Here is a 19,242-nt window from a genome sequence, read left to right as displayed (position 1 = left end):
TCCACTCCAGGTGTCCATACAGAGCAGACATTGCATTCACCAAGCTTGTTACCCAGATAGCTGCCACTTCTACAGGTTCTGCCACCCTGGCCCAGCAACTACCATTTTACCACAGAGTAAGCTTCCCAAAGAGGCCAAATCAAAAATTCATTGGTTGTCAAATTACTCTTTATTGACATTTTCCTTTGTAGTACTTAACTCTGTTGGGAGGAAAAAAAGAAATCCTATCAGTAACAGGACAAAAATTCTTCACCCCACCCCACTACTGACCATTTCTTTATTCCATAAATACATTAGTTCCCATCCAGCTTTCATCCTGATTTCAAGCAAATGAAACTGATGCAGAAGCCACTTACCGTTGGGCATTCCACTGCACCACTGTTGATGTCATCTATGATGTCATGAGGGTGACGTCCATCAACATTGCATCCCACAGACTGGGCAGTCCCCAGGATCTCTTTAATGGTACCTGTAATTAAGAAAAGGTAGCATCAGAGGAGCTTTAGTTGCTTGCTATCTACCAGTGGGGAAAGACTTGACAGAGGAGGAAGAATATCCCTCTTTCATGGAATTCCAGAAATAACATCTCTGCTCCCCTAATCCAAAATTCAAAGCTCCATTTAGTTACATGAACTCTGAATGCAAGGTCTCCAAGGGTCCCTTGAAGCCCAGATTAACCATCCAGCCCTAAGTCTTCATGCTCTCAAACCACTCTTTCAAACCCAAAAGACACTGGGCCCCAACTTTGGGTCTTGGTGAGAAGTCCCCTTCAAATAGGAAAATGCCTCTCAGTGACTACACCCCTAATTAAGGTGGTTCCATGTCCTCTTACCAGAAAGTTCTCTAGCTAAAGATCGGTGCCGCATCTGTCGGGCAATGTTTACAATCTCATCAAAAGTAATATTTCCGCTGTGCTTAACTACAGAAAAAAAGAAACAGCAAAAGCTTCATCACAAACCAAAGCCAGTACAGACCCCATAACGCCCTCCCCCTCATCTATTTCCAGGCTGTTCCCATGCTTTCGGCACAGAGTCATCCACATGAAGAACAACCCTGTTTCCTAAGCTGGGGTTTAGTATCAGCTCACCACTGGATTGCACCAGCCAACAGAGAACTGATCAGGTGCAGTGGCGGGTGGCTAGGGCCAAAACCTGAGGGCTTTGCTAATCTTGCATGGAAGTGACTATCCATTTGAGAGATGAGAAAAGACAAGCTAGGTTCCTGGGGTTAATTAAGCTGTTCAGAGTGTTGTCCCTATCAGAATAGTTTCTCCTGATTACTGGCCATTGTTCTCAGTTGCTCCATCCTACCTGGTTCCCTCCTTCCTGCACTGTGAGGGGACCTGCCCCACCACCAGGGACTGGGAGAGCCACATGACAGAGCTTATAGTGCTGGGCTCTGTAACAACCAACATCAAACCCCTGTGCAATCCCTAGGGTTCATTAAAGAGAAATAGGGAGCTGAGTATCAAACACTGCAGACACAATACCACTCCACTCATAAATTACCAAAGAAAAGGCCACTCACTGTTTTTCTGCTTCTTTCTGTCTCTTGGTGGCTCCTTAAGGGCTTTGATGATCAGGGCAGAGGCAGAAGGCACCACCTCGATCTGCAGAAGAGATTTGCAGTGTAAGCTCTACCCCTGCCCTCCAACGTGTACGCTGACTCTCAGAGACGGTGGGCCAAACACTGGGCTTGCTGAACATTCTCAAGTAATTTTCACAATCTGAAATATGAACTGGCCTAAAGACATTAGGTGAATTGCCCAATGTCACACAAGTTAGAATTAACATTTGGACCCGTTATTTTTGTTTTTGGCCCATGCTCTCATCAAAGTAAGCCTTCACGTTTAAATTGGCTCTCAGCTCATCACTGGTGGCAGGGGGCCGTGTCAGCAAAACCTTCCACCCAGGAATCCTCAGGGTTGCTACCCCTGCCCTCCCCCAAGCCGAGTACCTGGGCCTGTCTGTTCTGAATGGTGAGTTTCACTGTAATCCTCAGACCCTTCCAATCACCAGTTGCCTTGGCAATGTCATCACCAACCTTTTTGGGAGACTGTAGAAATAAAGGCATATGATCACACTGTGTCGTTAAGTTGAAGCTCAGCCTGAAATCCTGCCCAAAACCTTCCTTTATCCAGCACACAAGGAAGCTACTTGAAGCGCTTCAATATACCAAATCAAGGTATGGCTATTACAGTAGTAAACTGGGAAAACGAGACTAGGGGTGAAGTCTGTTCCTTCATAACACCTGGGAGCTTTAAATATACCAAATCTGGTCAGCTCAACCAAGTTAATCTGTATTTGCTACTTTAGAATTTCCTAGTGACCAGCAGCCTAAACAGAAATGTCTAGTAAGCGCCGGCTGAGCTGAGGGCCAAGGATGAGTAGGACACTAGTTTAAGGCCAATGTGAAAGCGTTTGGGACAGGAGACCCCTGTCCAAGGAATAAAGGCCTAATGATATTCAGGAAAATACATGTTCAACGAAGAGTACAAAATGGAAGGGACAACAGGTGACTAAAGCTAGTCCTATTAACCAGTAGGTTTACAGTGTAATTGGAAATAACACGCTCTGAATGTTCACCATGACCTTCACCCACACCCCATTTAATCCAGTGATATGTCTACCTCCTGGACTAGGAAACGGGCTCTTGGGGCTTTCCAATGTCACTAAGTCACTGGATTCAAAACTCCCCCCCGCGTGACCTCCTCTAGCCTATTAGGTACAACAAAAGCAGCAGTTAAGAGACACTGCAGATTAAATTACAGCTTCAAGTAACCCTTTTATGTCCAATTTCCATATGTAACCTTTCTGTGGCACCTAGTGCCAGTTCAGTGGCTCAGATCTACTGGAGATGGCAATGCATCACCGTCAACGGCACCTCATAGTCGTTTACACAAGCCAAAGCTTAACTGCTCTCCTGTAGGTTAACCCTCCAACAAGGTTGACTTACCAGACCCAAGGGGCCGATCTTGGGGGCCAGGGCAGACGTGGCACCGACTTCCCCACCGGTGCACCTCAGGTATACTGTGAGGAAAAAAAGTATAGTGCCTCTGCAAAACAAGCCCCATAGTCCTCTTTCCACACCACCTTTTGCCTTCTTTTGGCAGCAAGAGCCACAGCGGGGAGCGAGGCCGACCGCCCCGTCCTCTTTGGGCGCGGGCCGCTCCAAGCGCCACGTGGGGACACCAGCCTTCAGCTCGGCTACGGGTGCCGCGGCCCACACCGGGCGGCGTGGAGGAAGTCGGGCCGCCAGCCAACCCAGCCTGCAGGGAAGCGCCAGGAGACACACCTTACCCTAAGGCATGCGGGCTGCAAAGCCGCCGCAGGTCGTCCGGTCCTCCCTCCCCACTCGCACATGGGGAAACTGAGGCCCAGAAAGAGTGAGACTCGGCCAGGCCTTCACGGCGCCAGAACGCAGCACTGGCGAGACCGTTAGTAGGCAGCAGCTTTAAAGCCCGAAATGGAAAAGGCAACTGGGGCGGGGACCGCCGGCCCGATGGGCTGCGAGGAAGAGGGATGCTCCATCCACAGCCCCGGCCACATCTAAAGCACGCACCGACTTTGATCTCGTTGGGGTCGAACTTAGGCGGCATGGTGGAGGCGGCTGGTGTCGGATGAACCCGGATTCGGGACGACCGAAACAAGTTGCACCTTTGCCTCCTCCGAGCCGAAAGACGGAAGGCCGTCAGACTACGCCGGATATAGGCAGGAAAACGAGGTTCTCGCGAGAACCGCAGTCTCCGCCCAGCCTCGTAGCGACGCCCATGCCGCCATGTTGCTTGTGGGCAGGCTCCTGAGACTGACGCTGGAGAGCCCGGCACCGCGGTGAGCAGTAGCTAGGGGCTCAGAAGGGGGGTTCGGGGCAATTCGCCTAGGGGAGGCAGACAAGAGAGGGTTGCTCCCACGCCCTGCTGCTCTCCGCTCTCCCTACCGTGAGGGTCACCCTGTGGTCCCTATCACCCGCTCCCGGAGCCCCGCCCCTCCCCTGAGGGGTCTGCACCCCGCTAACGAGACCCCACGGCCAGGGCGACCCTGGGCCCCCTTTCAGCCCCCTCGTACTGTGTGCGTTTGGGTTATTAGAACAATTTTATTCCGGTCTAAATGCTGTCCAACTCTGTTCTAAGATTCTGAGGTTCCCAGTCACAGACTTCGTCATGCCGGTCTGCAGGACTTCCTGAGATTCTGTTTCGGTCCCCAGCTCCTGCGTTTGGAGGAAACCAGACCTCGGCTCCGCCGGGGCCGTGCCGGGTGGTCTGCCACCCGGCGTCCCTGACCAAGCCCTATGAGTGATCTGCCTGCCTTCAGCTCCACTCGAGGGAACTAACGTCTGGGACCCGTCCACCCACAAAGCCAGGTCGGTCATTCCGCACTCCAGCCAGGGCTGGAAGTCGGGGTCGGCGGGATGGATGAGGCGTAAGAAAGCAGGTTAGGAAGAACTGATCTTCTGGGAGGGATGGAGAAGGTGGGGAGGGCTGGACTTGCGGAAGGGGATGAGGGAGGGCTGGTCATTGGGGAGCAGAAGGGTAAGAGCTTGTCATCAGGGAGGAATGAGGGAGAGATGTTTTTAGACTGGTCCCCATCCCCCCAGACAGGTGAAATGACAAGAGGGGCCTGAGCCAGCTCTGCAGGCTTGGCTGGCTCCCCAGACAGCCCACGCCCCTCTGGGCGGAGACCTGCGATCTCACCACTCCTCCTGAGGCCTGGGTGTCTCCTCCCTAGCCCTCTTCTTCCTAGCTCCTTAAAATGTAGTTTGCTCTGCATAAAGGCGTTAGATGTGTGGCGCTCTGTGGCTAACCTTTATTGAGCACTCATTATGGGCCAGGTACTGTGCGATAGGCTCTACATATATGAAATCACTGGGTCCTCACAGAACCCAGTGTTGGTAACATTACTCACTTCACAGATGAGGAAACTGAGGCTCAGGTGAGCCAAGATGACATGGTTGGTGGGTAACAGGCCTGGGGTTCAAACCGAGTTATACCTCATCCCAGAGCCCATGCTGTTAACCGTGAGTTCCCCTGGGTTGCTTCCTGGCTTATCAGTGTCCCTGGGTGGATCACTGATGTTCGCAGATCCTGGGCAGGCAGTACGAACCTGGCTCCTGATTTCAGGACAGCGTACTTAGGGTGTGCTGCATTACTTGAGCCCCAGCTCCACAGGATCGGGATTTGCAGAGTTTCAGACTGGTTTGGCTATAATCCAGGCTGCATAACCAGATCACTGAACTCAGTGAGCGTCAGTTTGTTAATATAAACAGGGCTATGTGGAGAATCAAAGGGAACAATAACTAGGAGAGTGGTAAGGTGCCTTAGGATTGCTTTTGAGTTCTTATTTAACTCTGACATCTCTGCTTATGGTGCAGTTGAGCTCCCCAAGGTCATGGCTGGCTGATGCCATGGCATGTTTGCTTTGCTAATGCCACCCTGACAGTGCTTCAGGGGCACTAAAAGTGTTCCATCACCCTAATCTACTAGTCCTCCAAGAGCATCTTTGGAACAGACCTGCTCTACCAGCCTCATAGCATGGATTGATGGTCAAGAGGCCCTTGCCCTCAGGAAACTTCCAGTTGAGCAGATCAGCTACATGCTCTCATTACCGTGCTATCTGTCCTGGGTGTGACGAACTCCCCGGGCCCTAACTTCTCTCCTATGCCCTAGTGTCTGTGAACATTGCTCCAGAACAAGGAAGGATGCCGCTTTTCTTCCGGAAGCGGAAACCTAGTGAAGAGGCTCGGAAGCGCCTGGAGTACCAGATGTGCGTGGTGAGGAACATGGGTTTCCTCTGAGTCCATCTGCCTTTCCGCCTCCGCCCCATGAAAAAGGGCTCTGCACTGTCCCTAAACAAGCCCTGCTCCTCCCATCTGCCTTCACATCCCCGGAGGAAATCTCTCAGAACAGACTGAGGAGGCCACCCGTCTAGTGCTCAGGAATGCCCTGCACTTCCCTCCACAGACTGGTCACAATCGCCATTACTTGTTCATTTGCTCTTCCATGCTGGCCCTCCAGCCCCATTAAAGCAGGGGTGATGGCCCACCCGCCAAATGGACTAGTTGGATCAGATGGTGTCTGTGGTCCCTTACAATTCCTAACCCTATGTCTTTTTGTCTGGTTCATCTACTCTGCAAGGGTATTTTGTTTGAACACTTTTTTTTTAATTATTCTTTTTATCCTCAGGCAAAAGAAGCCGGGGCAGATGACATTCTCGACATCTCTAAATGTGAGCTCTCAGAGGTAAACTGGGGTGGCACGCTGGTTGTGGATTTGATCTGTCCTTTTTTCTTGGATCATGTGTCCCTGGGGAAAGTGGATGTGTCTGGGGTTTAAAAAGACCAGAAGCACTAGTCAAGAGATGTTTCCTCAGATTTTGTTCTTGTCCAAAAGAATTGAGACAGTCTTTGGCCTCAACCAAGTCTTCAAAAATCAAGGAAAGGAGTCTAGGAAATGTATCCCCAGATCCCTGAGGTTTGGGAGAGTATGGGATTCTCCAGCCTCTACAAAGCACCAGAAAGCTTTCTTTTGCCCCTGAGGGAGTTCACTATGGGGATGGCACGGGTGGGCTAGGGCTGGGCAGGCAGCCTCCTGCCAGCCGATGGGAAGGGAGGGCCAGCCATGTGCCCGGCAGCACCCCTCCCCAGCCTTCCCCCGGCTTAGCACCCTTCTCCACATCAGCATGTTTGCACTTGTACACCTCCCGCCCCACCTCTCCCTCATGTGTGTGCCACTCAGAAACCAAAAACTGGTGGGAAGGGAGACACTGACTCTTCTTTATCTTATCTTAGATTCCGTTTGGGGCTTTTGCAACATGCAAAGTTTTACAGAAGAAGGTGAGATGCGTCTTCATTTTCAGAGAATTGTTTATGGCATGTTTGCTTGTTGGAAATCAGGTGGCACTTTTAGGAGCTGCCTTCATGGCATGGACATCTCTCCTCTCTGATTCTCACCCTATCAGCTGCAGCAGGTGTTTTCACAGTTAGGAGAATAGGCTTTGGTGTCAGATGACCCTGGGTCACATTCTGGCTTTTGCCCCTCTTGACTTGGGCAACTTCCTTAAACTCTTACATCTCAGTTCCTTCATCTACGAAATGAAGACATTCACAGTTCCACTCTCACAGAGGTATTGGGAGAATGAATTGTGTGACAGAGACATAGATAGGCAGATAGGTAGATAGGTAGGGATGTAAATACACCAAATATGATGCCTGTCACATGGTAAACACTGACCTCACTGTCAATCAAAAAAACCACATTCATTTCATTCTGGTCACGCAGAGGAAATAAGAGTGGAATGGATGATTTTTCAGAAAGGCATTGCAACTTTGAATGTAGATAAGCGAGAGTATCCTAAGTGAATTATCTGAATGCAGGTAGGTAAAAAGTTTTCCCTTCCAGCTCCTTGACACTAGAAGCATCCATGCAGGGGTCGATGCCTAACCAAAGTAGCGGTAGACAACACAGCCTCAGCCCTGGGCTTAGTGCTTGCCCGTTAGCTCGTTAATCCTGTGGCAGCCCTCAGACCCAGGTACTTTATCATTCTGTTTTCCATATGAAGACGCTGAAGCCGTGGGAGGTTAAGGTTAGGACAACTCCACGGGGATCCCTTCTCAGGAGGGAAGGTAGAATTAGACCTCTAAGGTTCCTTTCACCCTTGAAGTTCCAGGCTTTAAGGTCATGTGATTCCACTTTCAGAGACACCATGACTCTGAAGCACATCCCATTGCAGCGTCTGGGAGAGCAAAGAAGTGGGGGGACAGGGCGGGCCACTGTGTCGCTTGTGCCGGGTTGCCTGCACTGCCTTCAGGCTTCCCTTCTTGCGGCTCTTACTCCACCTTACTTGCTGCACGTCTTTTCCACACAGGTGTTGATCGTCCACACGAATCACCTCACTTCCCTGCTTCCTAAATCCTGCAGCCTGCTGAGTCTGGCAACCATCAAGGTACTGTGGCCCTCCTCCTAAGCGTCAGGGGTTCCACCTAGTGCTCCGGGTGGCAGCTGAGCATCCCTGTTCCCTTCTCATCAGCTCTGTTAACGTTCATGCCAGACGGGTCTAACATAATCCTGAACCTGGGGCCTGACTGGCATAGTTTGCTGGGCACCTTCTATGCACTGTGCTTGGGTGGGGTTACAAGGATAACCAGCCACTGGCCCTGCCTTCGGGGAGCTTACCTGATAGGCGGAAAGGCAAACCGTGAAGTCTCAGCAAGTGAACAGGAGACTGATTCCCAAGCAGGAAGGAACAGGAGGGACACCGGTGCGCGGCCGATGTGTGAGTGCCCTGTGATTGCGGCGACTCCCTCCTGACTGTCAGCCCCTCCAGGACAGGACCTGGGACGTAGCCACAGTAGATGCGAGATGTGGCCCCAGGGTTGTTCCACGCGCACCTGAGCTGGGACCGTAAGGATACACACTGAGAGAGAAAAAGACAGGCACACGGGTGCCACAGTGTTTTTCACGGCTGTGCGTTGTGGAGCTTAGTGGTAGCTTTTACTTAATTGTTCCAGGCCACCGTGCATTATTTTTGCATTTGGAAAAAACTTAAAATTTTAAAAAACATTTCTTATATTTATGTACATTTGTATTTCATATACATGTATATTATATATATACTTAGGTATACATACATGTCTGCTGTGCCTCTTCAATCATTTTCATTGTTTAAAAATTTAGCAAACACCATTAAGTAAGGAAAAGAAGAAAAAAATATATGTAATTTCACACTCCAGAGAACCATTATCAACATTTTATTGCACATTTGGTAGTCTTTTTCTAGGGAAATATATACTTATCCTATGGGGGAGATTTCCTTTTAACATATGCATATCTCTGCATGCAATTTTATAGCATATACTTTTTTTACTCAACAGTTTAAGACATTTGATGAAAGGATGAAATGGTATAATGTGTTAAAAAAGGAAATGAAATGGGCTGCTCACTGAGTTGGACGGGGAGGGTTGGTGCTCTTTGTTTCAACCCGGAGGTGTGAGGGCTCCCGCATCCCAGCATCTTCTTGCCTCTCTGGAGCCTGAATTCTGAGGGGCTTCCAGGTTGGTGCCCCTTGGAGGTTAAGCTGGTCTTCCTTGTGCAGGTTCTGGATCTTCACGATAATCAGCTGACAGCCCTTCCTGACGATATCGGGCAGCTGACAGCTCTGCAGGTAAGGCAGCAGGAAACAGAAAACCCAGCTCTGATTGTCCACGTGAGATGTCGCAGTCATGCCTGCCTGGAATGTTCTGGTTGTGCGTTAGACAGGGCTGTATTTGGGGCCAGCTCCCCATACCCTTCTGCTTTGGGGACACCCAGTGACCCCCCTGCTGTTGCAGTCTAAGCTGTGGGTGTCTCTCTACCATATGTTTAGCATGTGTGTTGGGGATTTCTTCATGTACTTCTAAGTTCTGAGGCAGCTGCATTCGGGGAGGTCTCTCCCTATGCATTAGGGGAAACCTCTGCCTGGGTGGGGGACCGTTCTTGATTCTGGTCAAGAAAGAATTATCAAACAGGTCAGACGAGTGTAGGTGAGGAAGGAATTCATTAAAGTGAGAGCAGGACCAAATGGCAGCAGCCGCGCAGGCAGAAGAGAGCGAGGGAAAGCAGAGGAAGGAACGGGAAGTCCATGAACTGCTCAGCGCAGGGCATATCCCTTGCCAACTCCTGAAGCCGGGGTCACCTGGTGTCCCTTGTCCGTTTGAATCTGCACAGTATGAAAACTAATCATCCACCACCCCAGGATTTGGGGGAGCCACAGAGCACTGGATGGAGTTAGATTACGTTCCTAGAACTTCCCAAAGGCAAAGAAAGGAGATTTCAAGCAGGCTGCTCAGGAGCTTGGTCACACAGCCGCAGTCCCGTCTGGGTCACCCAGGCGACGGGAGCTTGCAGGCCCAAATCAGAGATCTTAGTAGCCCCTCCCTGCTTGTCTGAAGTAGGACAGAGAGAGTATGAAGACCTGTGCTTAAGTGTAGAAAATTGAATGAAATAGCAAAGTCTTACCACTGGGGAAAGGGTCTCTTATTAACCTCCCAAGAGGCCTGGAAATGCGCAGAGACAAAATGCAGTAAGTTGAACAGCAAGAAGGCTTTATTTTTGATAAAGTGCACACTTGAAGAAAGGGGAGTGGGCACCCTCACAGAGGAGGGTGCCGAAAGGCTTAGGATTTTGTCTTTTAAGGCTTTCAAGAACGGGGCAAAGGGCCAGGGGGCATAGGCTTGACATGTGGTCTCATGATGTCTGTTTCCAGTGAGAGACATTATGTCACCATCCACAGCCTGGCTTCTAGATATTCTGTAAGCTAAACTTAACATAAGGAATTTCTTGATCCTGTTCTTCTCCAAGATGGTGGTTATTACCCTCAAGCGCTGGGACATATCATTTCGGACTGCTCGCCCTGCCTTAAGAAAGGGTCGGTTATTGGCTGATTACCATAAAATATGTTAGGAACCTTACCTCCTAGCTCCCTGGTTTTTAAAATGGAATCTTAGCCTTAAGATGGAGGCCCTCCTGTTCTTACTGTACCATTTATATATCGGCATTTTTCATCATAGGCAGGAAAAATTAACCATGATGCTTGTCTCATGTCCCTGCCTACCTCACTATTACATTCAGAAAAAGAGCACCTGGCGAATCTGCCTCTTCAAAACAATAAACTCAGCACTCTGACCCATCCTCTCACTTCCAGTCCTTGCCAGTAGTCGCCCCTACATTTGGGTGCTCACTACGCCAGCTCTGAGCCAAGCATCCCCTTGCATCACCTGTGGGTTCCTCAGGGCCTCCCGGCGAGGCAGGTGTTAGCATGATCGCCCTTTGGGAGAGGAAGCAGCAGCTTTCCGTCATACACAGAGATAAAATCCATCCGCCTCTGTGCCCCCTCGGACCCTACCTGATGGGCCCCCCTGTCTTCCCAGCCTCCTCTCCCACCCTCTCCCCTTTGTTCCCTGACACCAGCTCCTAAAACCTTTCTGGCCTCCTGCGCCCCACGTGCCTCCGCACAGCTCTGCATTCTGGTCAAGAGCTCATGTCCCTGAGAACCCTCCCTGGCCTCGCGAAGTAGATCTGCCTGATTCACCTCCGTCTCAACCCCAGCTTATTTCCTAGAGAGCATTAATTGCCATCTTTAAGTCCTAGCTGAGTGTTCACTGACTCGACTGAGGTGGCATCCTTGAGGGCAGCACCCCTGCCCAGCACACCATCTGGAACATGGAGGAGGCAGGAAAGGATTTGAGTGAACAGGCCGGCGATGGGAGTGGTCTTTGCAGTTTACAGAGGAAGAGGCTGCAGCCCAGACATGACTGACCCACCCAAGGTCACGTGGAGAACCTGTGGCAGGACAGTTGTAACTGCCACCAGAGCCACAGTGAATCCTCCTGGACTTTTCTTCTGTATACATTTTTATAGAATTGCTGCATTCACTGTTTTGTAACTTTTAGATGCCTGACAACAACTCATAACAATCCTTTTGGTCCATTAAATATTCGTCTGCCCCGTCATTTTTAATGGCTGCCGCACATGTCGTCCTGTTGGCCTCACTGTGCTGCATCAGCCTTCGGGGTCCGACAAGCCCAGGTTCCTTCCTGGCACCACCAGCCCCCGGCCAAGACCTTGTGTGGGTCCCACTGCCTTTGTGCAGCTCAGCTTGCTTCCCCTGACGCTGGGATAACAACCCTGGTGGCACACTGTCTCACCCAGATCCCAGGATCTCTTAGTCCCCTTCTTCCTCCCTCAATTGTGGGGCCATTGTTGGGCACTTTGTGGCCTATGTAAATGAGGGAACCTCATCAGGAACCGGGTTCAAGGCCTGGCTTTGCTCCCCTAGACACATGACTTCACCTCTGAGCCTCAGTTTTCTTGACTCTCAGATGGGATCATAACAGTCTTTACCTTCCTCTCAGGCTGTCAGGAGGAGATAAGGTGTGTGTGTGCTGCCCGGATGATGCCTGGCCTGAAGCAGGGGTAGACGTGGTTATCTGCATGTGAGTTCTCAGGTCATTTTTCCCTCTTTCTTAGGTATTGAACGTGGAAAGGAATCGACTGACTTATCTCCCACGTTCCATCGGAAACCTCACCCAGCTCCAGACCCTCAGTGTGAAAGGTAGGAGGCCCGGTCCTTACGATCCTCTGTCAGCCCTGTGTTGTCTCAGCCAGTATCGCTGGGCGCTTCACCTGTAGCCATTGAGCATGTAGGCGGCCAGTCCTCGGGTATCACCAGACACAGGACTGACCCCTGCTAGGTGAGCCTGTCCCCATGGCGACCCGAAGCAGGGCGCCTGGAGGGTTCCTGCTACTCCTTGGAGCCAGAGCCGTACAGGGAGGAGGGCGGGCTAACGGCCCAAGGAGGTAAAGTCAGTCTCCACAGCCGCTCAGCTAGTAAGTGGTGCGGTGGGAACCCAAACCCAGGTCCCTGAAGCTCCACTGTCATGTTCTTCCTCAGGGAGTCAGGTTCCAGGATGTGGCACAAGTCCCAGGGTGAGAGTGAGGCACCCACCTCCTGCTGAGTCCGAGTGGGTGTCAGGCAGGAAACTGGGGAAGGGGCTGTGGGGTGCTGATCTGTGCCATTGGGATCTCTCCAGACAACAAGCTGAAGGAGCTCCCAGACTCCTTGGGGGAACTTCGAAGCTTGCGGACTCTCGACATCAGTGAAAACGAGATTCAGAGATTGCCGCAGATGTTGGCACATGCTAGAACCCTGGAGGTAAGTGGGGGGCTGCGTGGCTTCCCCATGTGGGTAATGGTACCCATTTCCTTTAGATTCAGCCCCCTGGGATGGGGTTCTCTGCTCTTGGGCCCCCCAGCCTCAGGCTGTCCACTCCTCTGCTGCAGAGCAGGCTCCCCCTGCAATGTGCGTTCACTCAGCACTGCCAGGACTGTGCTGGCCAGGGCTAGGGAGGGGCCCCCGAGCTGCTGTCCCCACTCAGCCACTTCCCAGGCCATGCCCTGCTCCGGGTCTGCTCCAGGCACAGAGGACATCAGCTCCGGAAAAGGGCCTTAGGTAACTCATGCTGGCAACTCGGAGGCATCAGCGGGCCTGCGGGAAGTGAGAGGATGGCAGGAGAAGGATTTGGTTAAGAAAGATCTCATGCCACAGCTGTGGACAGCTTTGTGGGTGTTTGTGAGAACCTAGGTCCCTGCTTCCTGGGCTTCGTAAACCTGTAAACGTGCGCATGCTTGTATGAACATTTCTTTTTTCTTACTTAAAAAAATAATAATGCATTTTGCTTTAAAAAATGCAAATATTAAAAAATATTTCATGTAGAAAGTACCTCAAAATCTACCATTTAGAGACCACTCTGAGTTTGATATATATATTCCTCTAAATACACTAAAGTGAGAGTACATGAGTATATTTTTCTAACAAAAATGAAATCTTATTCTATATTGTTGTCCTACAACTTCCTTTTTTCCACTCATTCACATACTTAGCCAAAGCCGTTAACTGATTGCTTACCGCACGCTAGCCACTGTTCTAGGTCCGGGAGCACAGCCGGATCAAGACAGGGAAGCTCTCCCCGCCAGGCAAAGGAGACAGTAAACACACAGACGAGTAACTGGCGATGAGCGGTGATGTGAACGACACCCATAAAGAGGGGCCCCCTTGTGTCTGCAGACCCTGAGCCTGGATGCCTCGTCCATGGCTTACCCCCCACCGGAGGTGTGTGGCGCAGGCACCGAGGCCATTCAGCGGTTCCTCTGCAAAGGTAAAGACAGGTGGCCTGCCTCCTTCGTTCAGTGAGCAACCACGGCCCCAGCAACTGCCCTGTGCCCAGGCTGGGGACGTGGCAGAGACTGAGGAGGCCACAGTCCCCGCCCGCCTGGTGCTCTCCAGATCTAGCAGGAGAAACAGGCAAAACAGATGATCACACCAGGAAATAATTACTGATCGTGGTTTCAAGAGGCACAGCAGCCACCTGATGCGGTGGGGCCTCGGGGACGGGCAGCTGAGAAAGTGGCCCAGCTGAGACCTGAGGGATGATGAGGACTTAGAAGAGAGGGGAAGCGGGTGCATATTGAAGGGTCTCCCAGGGCACGGGAGCAGGGAGCACCACAGAGAGAGGGCTGGGGGCTGGGTGCCGAAGCAAAGGGAAGAGAGACGGGATGCAACTGGGGAGGGCGTGTGGCCCCATGTCCAACAGATTTGCTTTTTACAAAGATCACTCCAGTTGCAGGGGGAAGGGACTGGAGGAAGCAAGAGTGGGGACAGAACTAACTGGGATGACCTGCTAGCTGGGGTCATAGGTGAAAGGCCTCTGGGCTGAGAGGTGTGGCAGTACATAGGGAGCTAAAACCCAGGGCCACCTGGTATGGGTGCCAGGAGGGGCAGGCGTTGTCCCCAGTCACCTCCTGTCCAGCAGGTTGTTCTTCATTAGGGACTCCTGTCACCTGAGAAACTTTAAGAACATGGCCGAGACCCATAAACCCACGGCCATCCAGTTCATGACGAAGGTGCCGTTGCAAAGTGGTGAGAAGGGAGAGCAAAGATCTTTTCAATGAATGATTCTGGACCAATTGGATCCATGTGAGGAAAAAACCTGAATAGGAGATAGGCGGCACAAGCCATAAAACTGATAAATTAGGTTCTGTTAAAATAAAAAAACTTCTCTTCAAAAGACACCATTCGGGGAAAGAAAGGCAAATGTTGGGGATGATGTTTGCAGTGCATACATATCCGACAAAGGACTTGTTTCTAGAAGATAGAAAAACAACTACAGCTCAGTCAGGAAAAGGCATTGTCAAAAGACTTGAATCAGAACTTTACAGAAGAGAATATCCAGGTGGCCAATGGGAGCCAAAAAAGGTGCCCAGTGTCATTTTAGTCAACAGGAAAATGTGAACTAAAATTGCAAAGAAATACACGTAACCCCTAATACACCCACTAAAATGGCCAAATGGAATCTACCAGTACCAAGAATTTCCAAGAAATGCCAAAAGCCAAGTACAGAAATGCTGCACTGTTCACAATAGCCCAGACTGAAAACAGCCCAAACGTCCTTCAGTAGTAAAATGGGTAAGTGACCTACCTGTTCATGCTCACGTTGAGTACCGCACAGCCATGCAACAAAACACACCGCTGCTACGTGCGGCACCCTGAAGGAAGCTCACCGACGCAGCGTGGGGAGCAGCCAGACCCGGAGGAACATGCCCTTGTGGCAGCACTTGAGCTCTGAGCCGCACTGATTCCTGCTGACCAGGGTGGACTCACTCTTACCCACTCATCGAGCTGTATGTGGAGGTTCTGTGCTCTTTTCTGTACATGTGTCACACTTTTTAAAAAAGAAAAAAGTTACATCACACAAGAGTTAACCAGGCCACACCTACTAAAGTCTTTGAGACACAGGTGATTCTAATGTACCCTGGCCATTGGTTGAGCTCAGCCAAACCCTTTATTTTCTTTAAAATGATTTCAAAATTATGTAGTGTCTAGTACATAAGAGACACCAAAAATACAGCAGTGAACATACATACACCACTGTACAGCTTAAGATAATCCCTCAATTTATTCAAGCTGTATAGAGTAGCTATACATACGTGTGTAAAATGTTTGGTTTTGTCTTTTTAAAACGTAAAAGAAAAAAATCCCCAAAAGGTATCCCTATGTGATTCTATGCCCTGCTGTTTTCACTCAAGAATAGGTTTTGAGCCTTTTCCCATCTCATAACGTATAGATCTGCCTGATTTTAAACTGCCGTATGTTATTTCATGTGGTGGAGTCCCATGGCTGTGCAGCCACCCCCTTACTGTGAACAGGAGGTCATTTCCAGTTTTCCACTGTTATGACCTGTTTAACAGGCACCTCTCTGGCACAGGGTGCGTATTCCTCTAGGGCAGGCAGCGCTTTATAGGTGAAAGGGGACAAGCACTCTGTATTGCACTCTGAAGAGGTTTCACAAGTTCACATTCTATTTACATTTATAGTTTATATTCCACTCATTTACATTACACTGCATTTACAGTGAGGAGTATCTGAGAGGACTCTTTTCTTTCCTACAACCTGGTTAACACTTGGTATTATTGTTAAAAGTCTTCTAATCTGATTGATAAATGAGAGTCTGTTATTTTAATAGTCATTTTCTTGACTCTGAATACTTTTTTAAATGTCTACTGCCCATTTTTTTAGTCATTCTTGTGAATTGCCTATTTATAGCCTTCCCAGGGGACTAAAACTTTGACTACATTAAAATCTGAAACTTCTGTGCCTCAAGAGGATACCATGATCAGAGTTAAAAAGACAAGTTACTACCTAGAAGAAGATGGTTGCAACATATCTTATAGACCCAAGATTATTAACTACAATATGTAAAGAGCACCTGCAAATTAGCAAGAATGAGGCAAACCAATAGAAAATGGGTAAAGGGTATGAACCCTTTCGAATTATATACGGAGCCAGAGAAGGCAAGAGTCTTATTGCCTAAGGTCTTAGGCACAGGAAATTATGAGTAAAGCTGGATCTTGGACCCAGCCTTCTCTACTAATCTCAGGCTTTTTCCATCACCTCATTCTCACTTGGACGGTAAAGAGGCAGGTGACATACTGGGCTATTCACTCAGCTGATGCCTATTAAGTGCTTGCATATTTGTAGCTCAGGCATTAGGGCTGGTGAACCACAGGTAGGGCACAGATGAGGGCAGGGGAGCAGTGGACGGAGGTGGGGGTGAGACAGGATGCAAGGGCAGCTGATGGCTCTGGGTACCTAGGCTGTCCTCTCCCTCCCAGTCAGCTTGGGTCTGTCTCTTGCAGAGTCAGGGCTGGAATACTACCCCCCTTCTCAGTACCTGCTGCCAGTCCTGGAGCAAGAAGGAGCCGAGAACTCCCGGGACAGCCCCGACGGGCCCTCGGACAGATTCTCCAGGGAGGAGGTGGCGTGGCAGGTAAAGCACATGTGCCCGCTGGCCTGAGGAGCAGAGGGCTGCATGGGGCCCTGGGCAGTGCAGGGATGCTCAGAGCTGCAGCCCTGGATTCCTCTGCCAAACTGGAATCTGCCTCCATTTGGGTCCATGTGCTTAGGTGTTTTCACCAGGGCTCCTCCAGCACCTCATGGCAGCAGCCCCCCGAGTGTCAGCTGCATCCCGCTCCTCTCTGTTACCCCAACCCACTGGGACCTTTGTTTTTTGTGTGTGTGTTTTTGTCTTTATTTTTTTAAATTAAAAACAGTTGATGTACAGTATATTGGCTTCAGGTATACACCATCAACAATTATAAACATGGAATGCTCACCAGTTAAGTGTAGTTACCACCTGTCAACATACGAAGTTATTACAGTTTTATTGACTGTTGCCTAAGCTGTATTTTTATCCTGGTGACTAACTTATAATTGGACGTCTGTACCTCTCTATTCCCTCACTCATTTCACCCATTCCCTCCACCCCCTTCCCGTATGGTAACCACCAGTCTATTCTCTGTGTTTCTGAGACAGTTTTGTTTTTTAGATTACACATATAAGCAAGATCATGGTATTTGTCTGGCTTATTTCACCTAACACCTCGGTCCATGTTGCAAATGGCAGCATTTCATTCTATTTTATGTTTGAGTAATATTCTGCATACATGTACCATATCTTATCCATTCATCTAGTGATGGACACTTAGACAACAAGATAGGTTGCTTCCCTATCTTGCTACTGTGAACAACACTGCAGTGGACATAGGGGTGAAATATACATTATTGAATTAGTGATTTTTTTCTTCTGTTATTCCCTGAAGTGGAATTGCTGGGTCATATGGTATTTCTATTTGTAATTTTTTGAGAAACCTCCACACGGCTCTCCGTAGTGGCTGCACAAGTTTACATTCCTCCCAACAGTGCAGGAGGGTTCCCTTCCTTCCACATTCTCGCCAACACTTACTTCTTGTCAGTAGTAGCCTAGGGCCCTGTCTTGCCAATAGGATTCAGCCCCGGGCAAGTTCACTATGGATTCAATGTGACCAAAGAAATGACAGTAGAACGTTCTTGGGGTGAAAGGGTTTATACCCAACCTTACTTCCACGGTGGCAGGTCAATCACTAAAATCCTGTTCACTCAGTCTGCATGCAGCAAGCCGGTCTCTGCCTCTGGGCCTCTCTGCCCGCACAGCCATCCTCTGGGCCTCTGCTCTGCTCTCCTTCAACCTTGCAGCCATGCCACCATGTCACCCAGAGCACTGGGCGGAGCTCTTTATATAGAATCAATAGCAACATATTGCCCACACGTGTGTAGTGAGCAAGCCAACTTTTCATTTTATCCACAGGCCCTTTGAACATGCAGCTTCCCTGTGCCTGGAACTCTCCCAGCTCATTTCTCTCACTGTTTCATCCTTCAGTTCTCAGCTTAAACATCACATCCTCTGGGAAGCCTTCCCAGACGCACAGCCAGGCCCGGTCTCCTGTTACATATTCTCAGAGCACCTTGTTTCCCTGGAGGCACTTTGCATGGCTCTGGGCTAAATGAAAAATTCCATGGAAGGCAGCTTGCTTAATATCTTTCTCCCCTGATGGCTGGAGCTATGTGAGAGTGGGGATCATGTCTGCATTGTTCATTGTTGTCTTTCAAAAAGTACTCCTTGCTTCAGTGCCACTCGCTGTATAGGATGCCTGTCATGCTCTCAGGCTAGCAAAGAAGTCATGTCAGCACCAGTAGCAGGCTGGCCCTCCGAGGTCCCTGGGGGTGATCTAGCTCAGGACAAACACGGAGGAGAAAGCTTGGAAGGGTTTGCCGCACTAGCCAGGGTGTGCCTGGTATTGGAGCCGGACAGAAACTCTCCAGCCCCCGCCCCCTGCTCCCATAAGCTGAGGCCCTGATGGCTCTGAGGGGGCCCCAGCTGCTGTGGATTTGGCTTCCTATCTTCCAGTGATTTTTTTATTTTTTATTTTTTATTAATCTTTGGTTCTCTGATGCCACCCTTCCCTGTTTTCCAGGGCTGCTGTGCATGCTGTTATCATTTTATATTTATTCTGATAGCTCAATGAAAATTAGGGAGGAGACTATCCAGGAAAATTGTGTTAATTTATAATCTTAGAAGGTATTTGCAGTATACATTTCTGATGAAGGATTAACAGACAATATATAAAGAACTCTTTCAAATCAATTTGAAGCAGAAAATCATCCCAGTAGAAAAACAGATCAAAGATATATCAGTGGGTACTTTACAGAATAAAACAGTGCACATGGCTGATACACGGAAAAGATGCCCAACTTCCCTAGTAACTAGGCAAATTAAAACAATGTAATACCTTTCCCCCCCTCAGACAGGCAGATTTCACTCTGATCACTTCTGTTGACCG

The 19,242-nt window shown here is 49.6% G+C and overlaps 2 protein-coding genes and 1 non-coding gene across 9 annotated transcripts in view; 1 reads left to right on the top strand and 2 right to left on the bottom strand.

The window, feature by feature from the left end:
• Positions 1 to 150: 150 nt before the first annotated feature.
• On the bottom strand, positions 151 to 3,722 carry RPL12 (ribosomal protein L12). The gene is made up of 7 exons (XM_017644341.2): positions 3,562 to 3,722; positions 2,956 to 3,029; positions 1,957 to 2,055; positions 1,528 to 1,609; positions 833 to 919; positions 357 to 469; positions 151 to 200 (listed from the first exon to the last, which is right to left on the bottom strand). Exons 1-7 carry the CDS (start codon positions 3,596 to 3,598, stop codon positions 195 to 197), a joined length of 498 nt encoding a protein of 165 aa, XP_017499830.1. The 5' UTR covers positions 3,599 to 3,722; the 3' UTR covers positions 151 to 194.
• Positions 1,006 to 1,135, bottom strand: LOC118970512 (small nucleolar RNA SNORA65). Its single transcript, XR_005058560.1, has one exon. It is a non-coding gene; the product is annotated as a small nucleolar RNA SNORA65 (small nucleolar RNA).
• The window catches only part of LRSAM1 (leucine rich repeat and sterile alpha motif containing 1), a 37,113-nt gene continuing 21,571 nt past the window's right edge, over positions 3,701 to 19,242 (top strand). For 2 of the 7 annotated variants that reach the window (XM_017644335.3, XM_037008121.2), the window contains exons 1-11: positions 3,718 to 3,830; positions 4,130 to 4,430; positions 5,663 to 5,766; positions 6,179 to 6,235; positions 6,784 to 6,828; positions 7,860 to 7,937; positions 9,087 to 9,155; positions 11,999 to 12,083; positions 12,562 to 12,683; positions 13,596 to 13,686; positions 16,724 to 16,854. In XM_017644335.3, coding sequence (XP_017499824.3) covers positions 4,412 to 4,430; positions 5,663 to 5,766; positions 6,179 to 6,235; positions 6,784 to 6,828; positions 7,860 to 7,937; positions 9,087 to 9,155; positions 11,999 to 12,083; positions 12,562 to 12,683; positions 13,596 to 13,686; positions 16,724 to 16,854 — 801 coding nt within the window. In that variant the 5' untranslated portion in view covers positions 3,718 to 3,830; positions 4,130 to 4,411. Of the gene's footprint in view, positions 3,831 to 4,129; positions 4,431 to 5,662; positions 5,767 to 6,178; positions 6,236 to 6,783; positions 6,829 to 7,859; positions 7,938 to 9,086; positions 9,156 to 11,998; positions 12,084 to 12,561; positions 12,684 to 13,595; positions 13,687 to 16,723; positions 16,855 to 19,242 lie in introns of all 7 variants that reach the window. The other 5 variants (XM_017644332.3, XM_037008123.2, XM_037008124.2 and 2 more) reach the window with 5 other exon arrangements.

The sequence above is a fragment of the Manis javanica genome, chromosome 2, assembly GCF_040802235.1.
Source record: "Manis javanica isolate MJ-LG chromosome 2, MJ_LKY, whole genome shotgun sequence".
Taxonomy (NCBI): domain Eukaryota; kingdom Metazoa; phylum Chordata; class Mammalia; order Pholidota; family Manidae; genus Manis; species Manis javanica.
The sequence above is the reverse complement of the archived record's forward strand: the minus strand, read 5'-3'. Positions and strand labels throughout refer to the sequence as shown.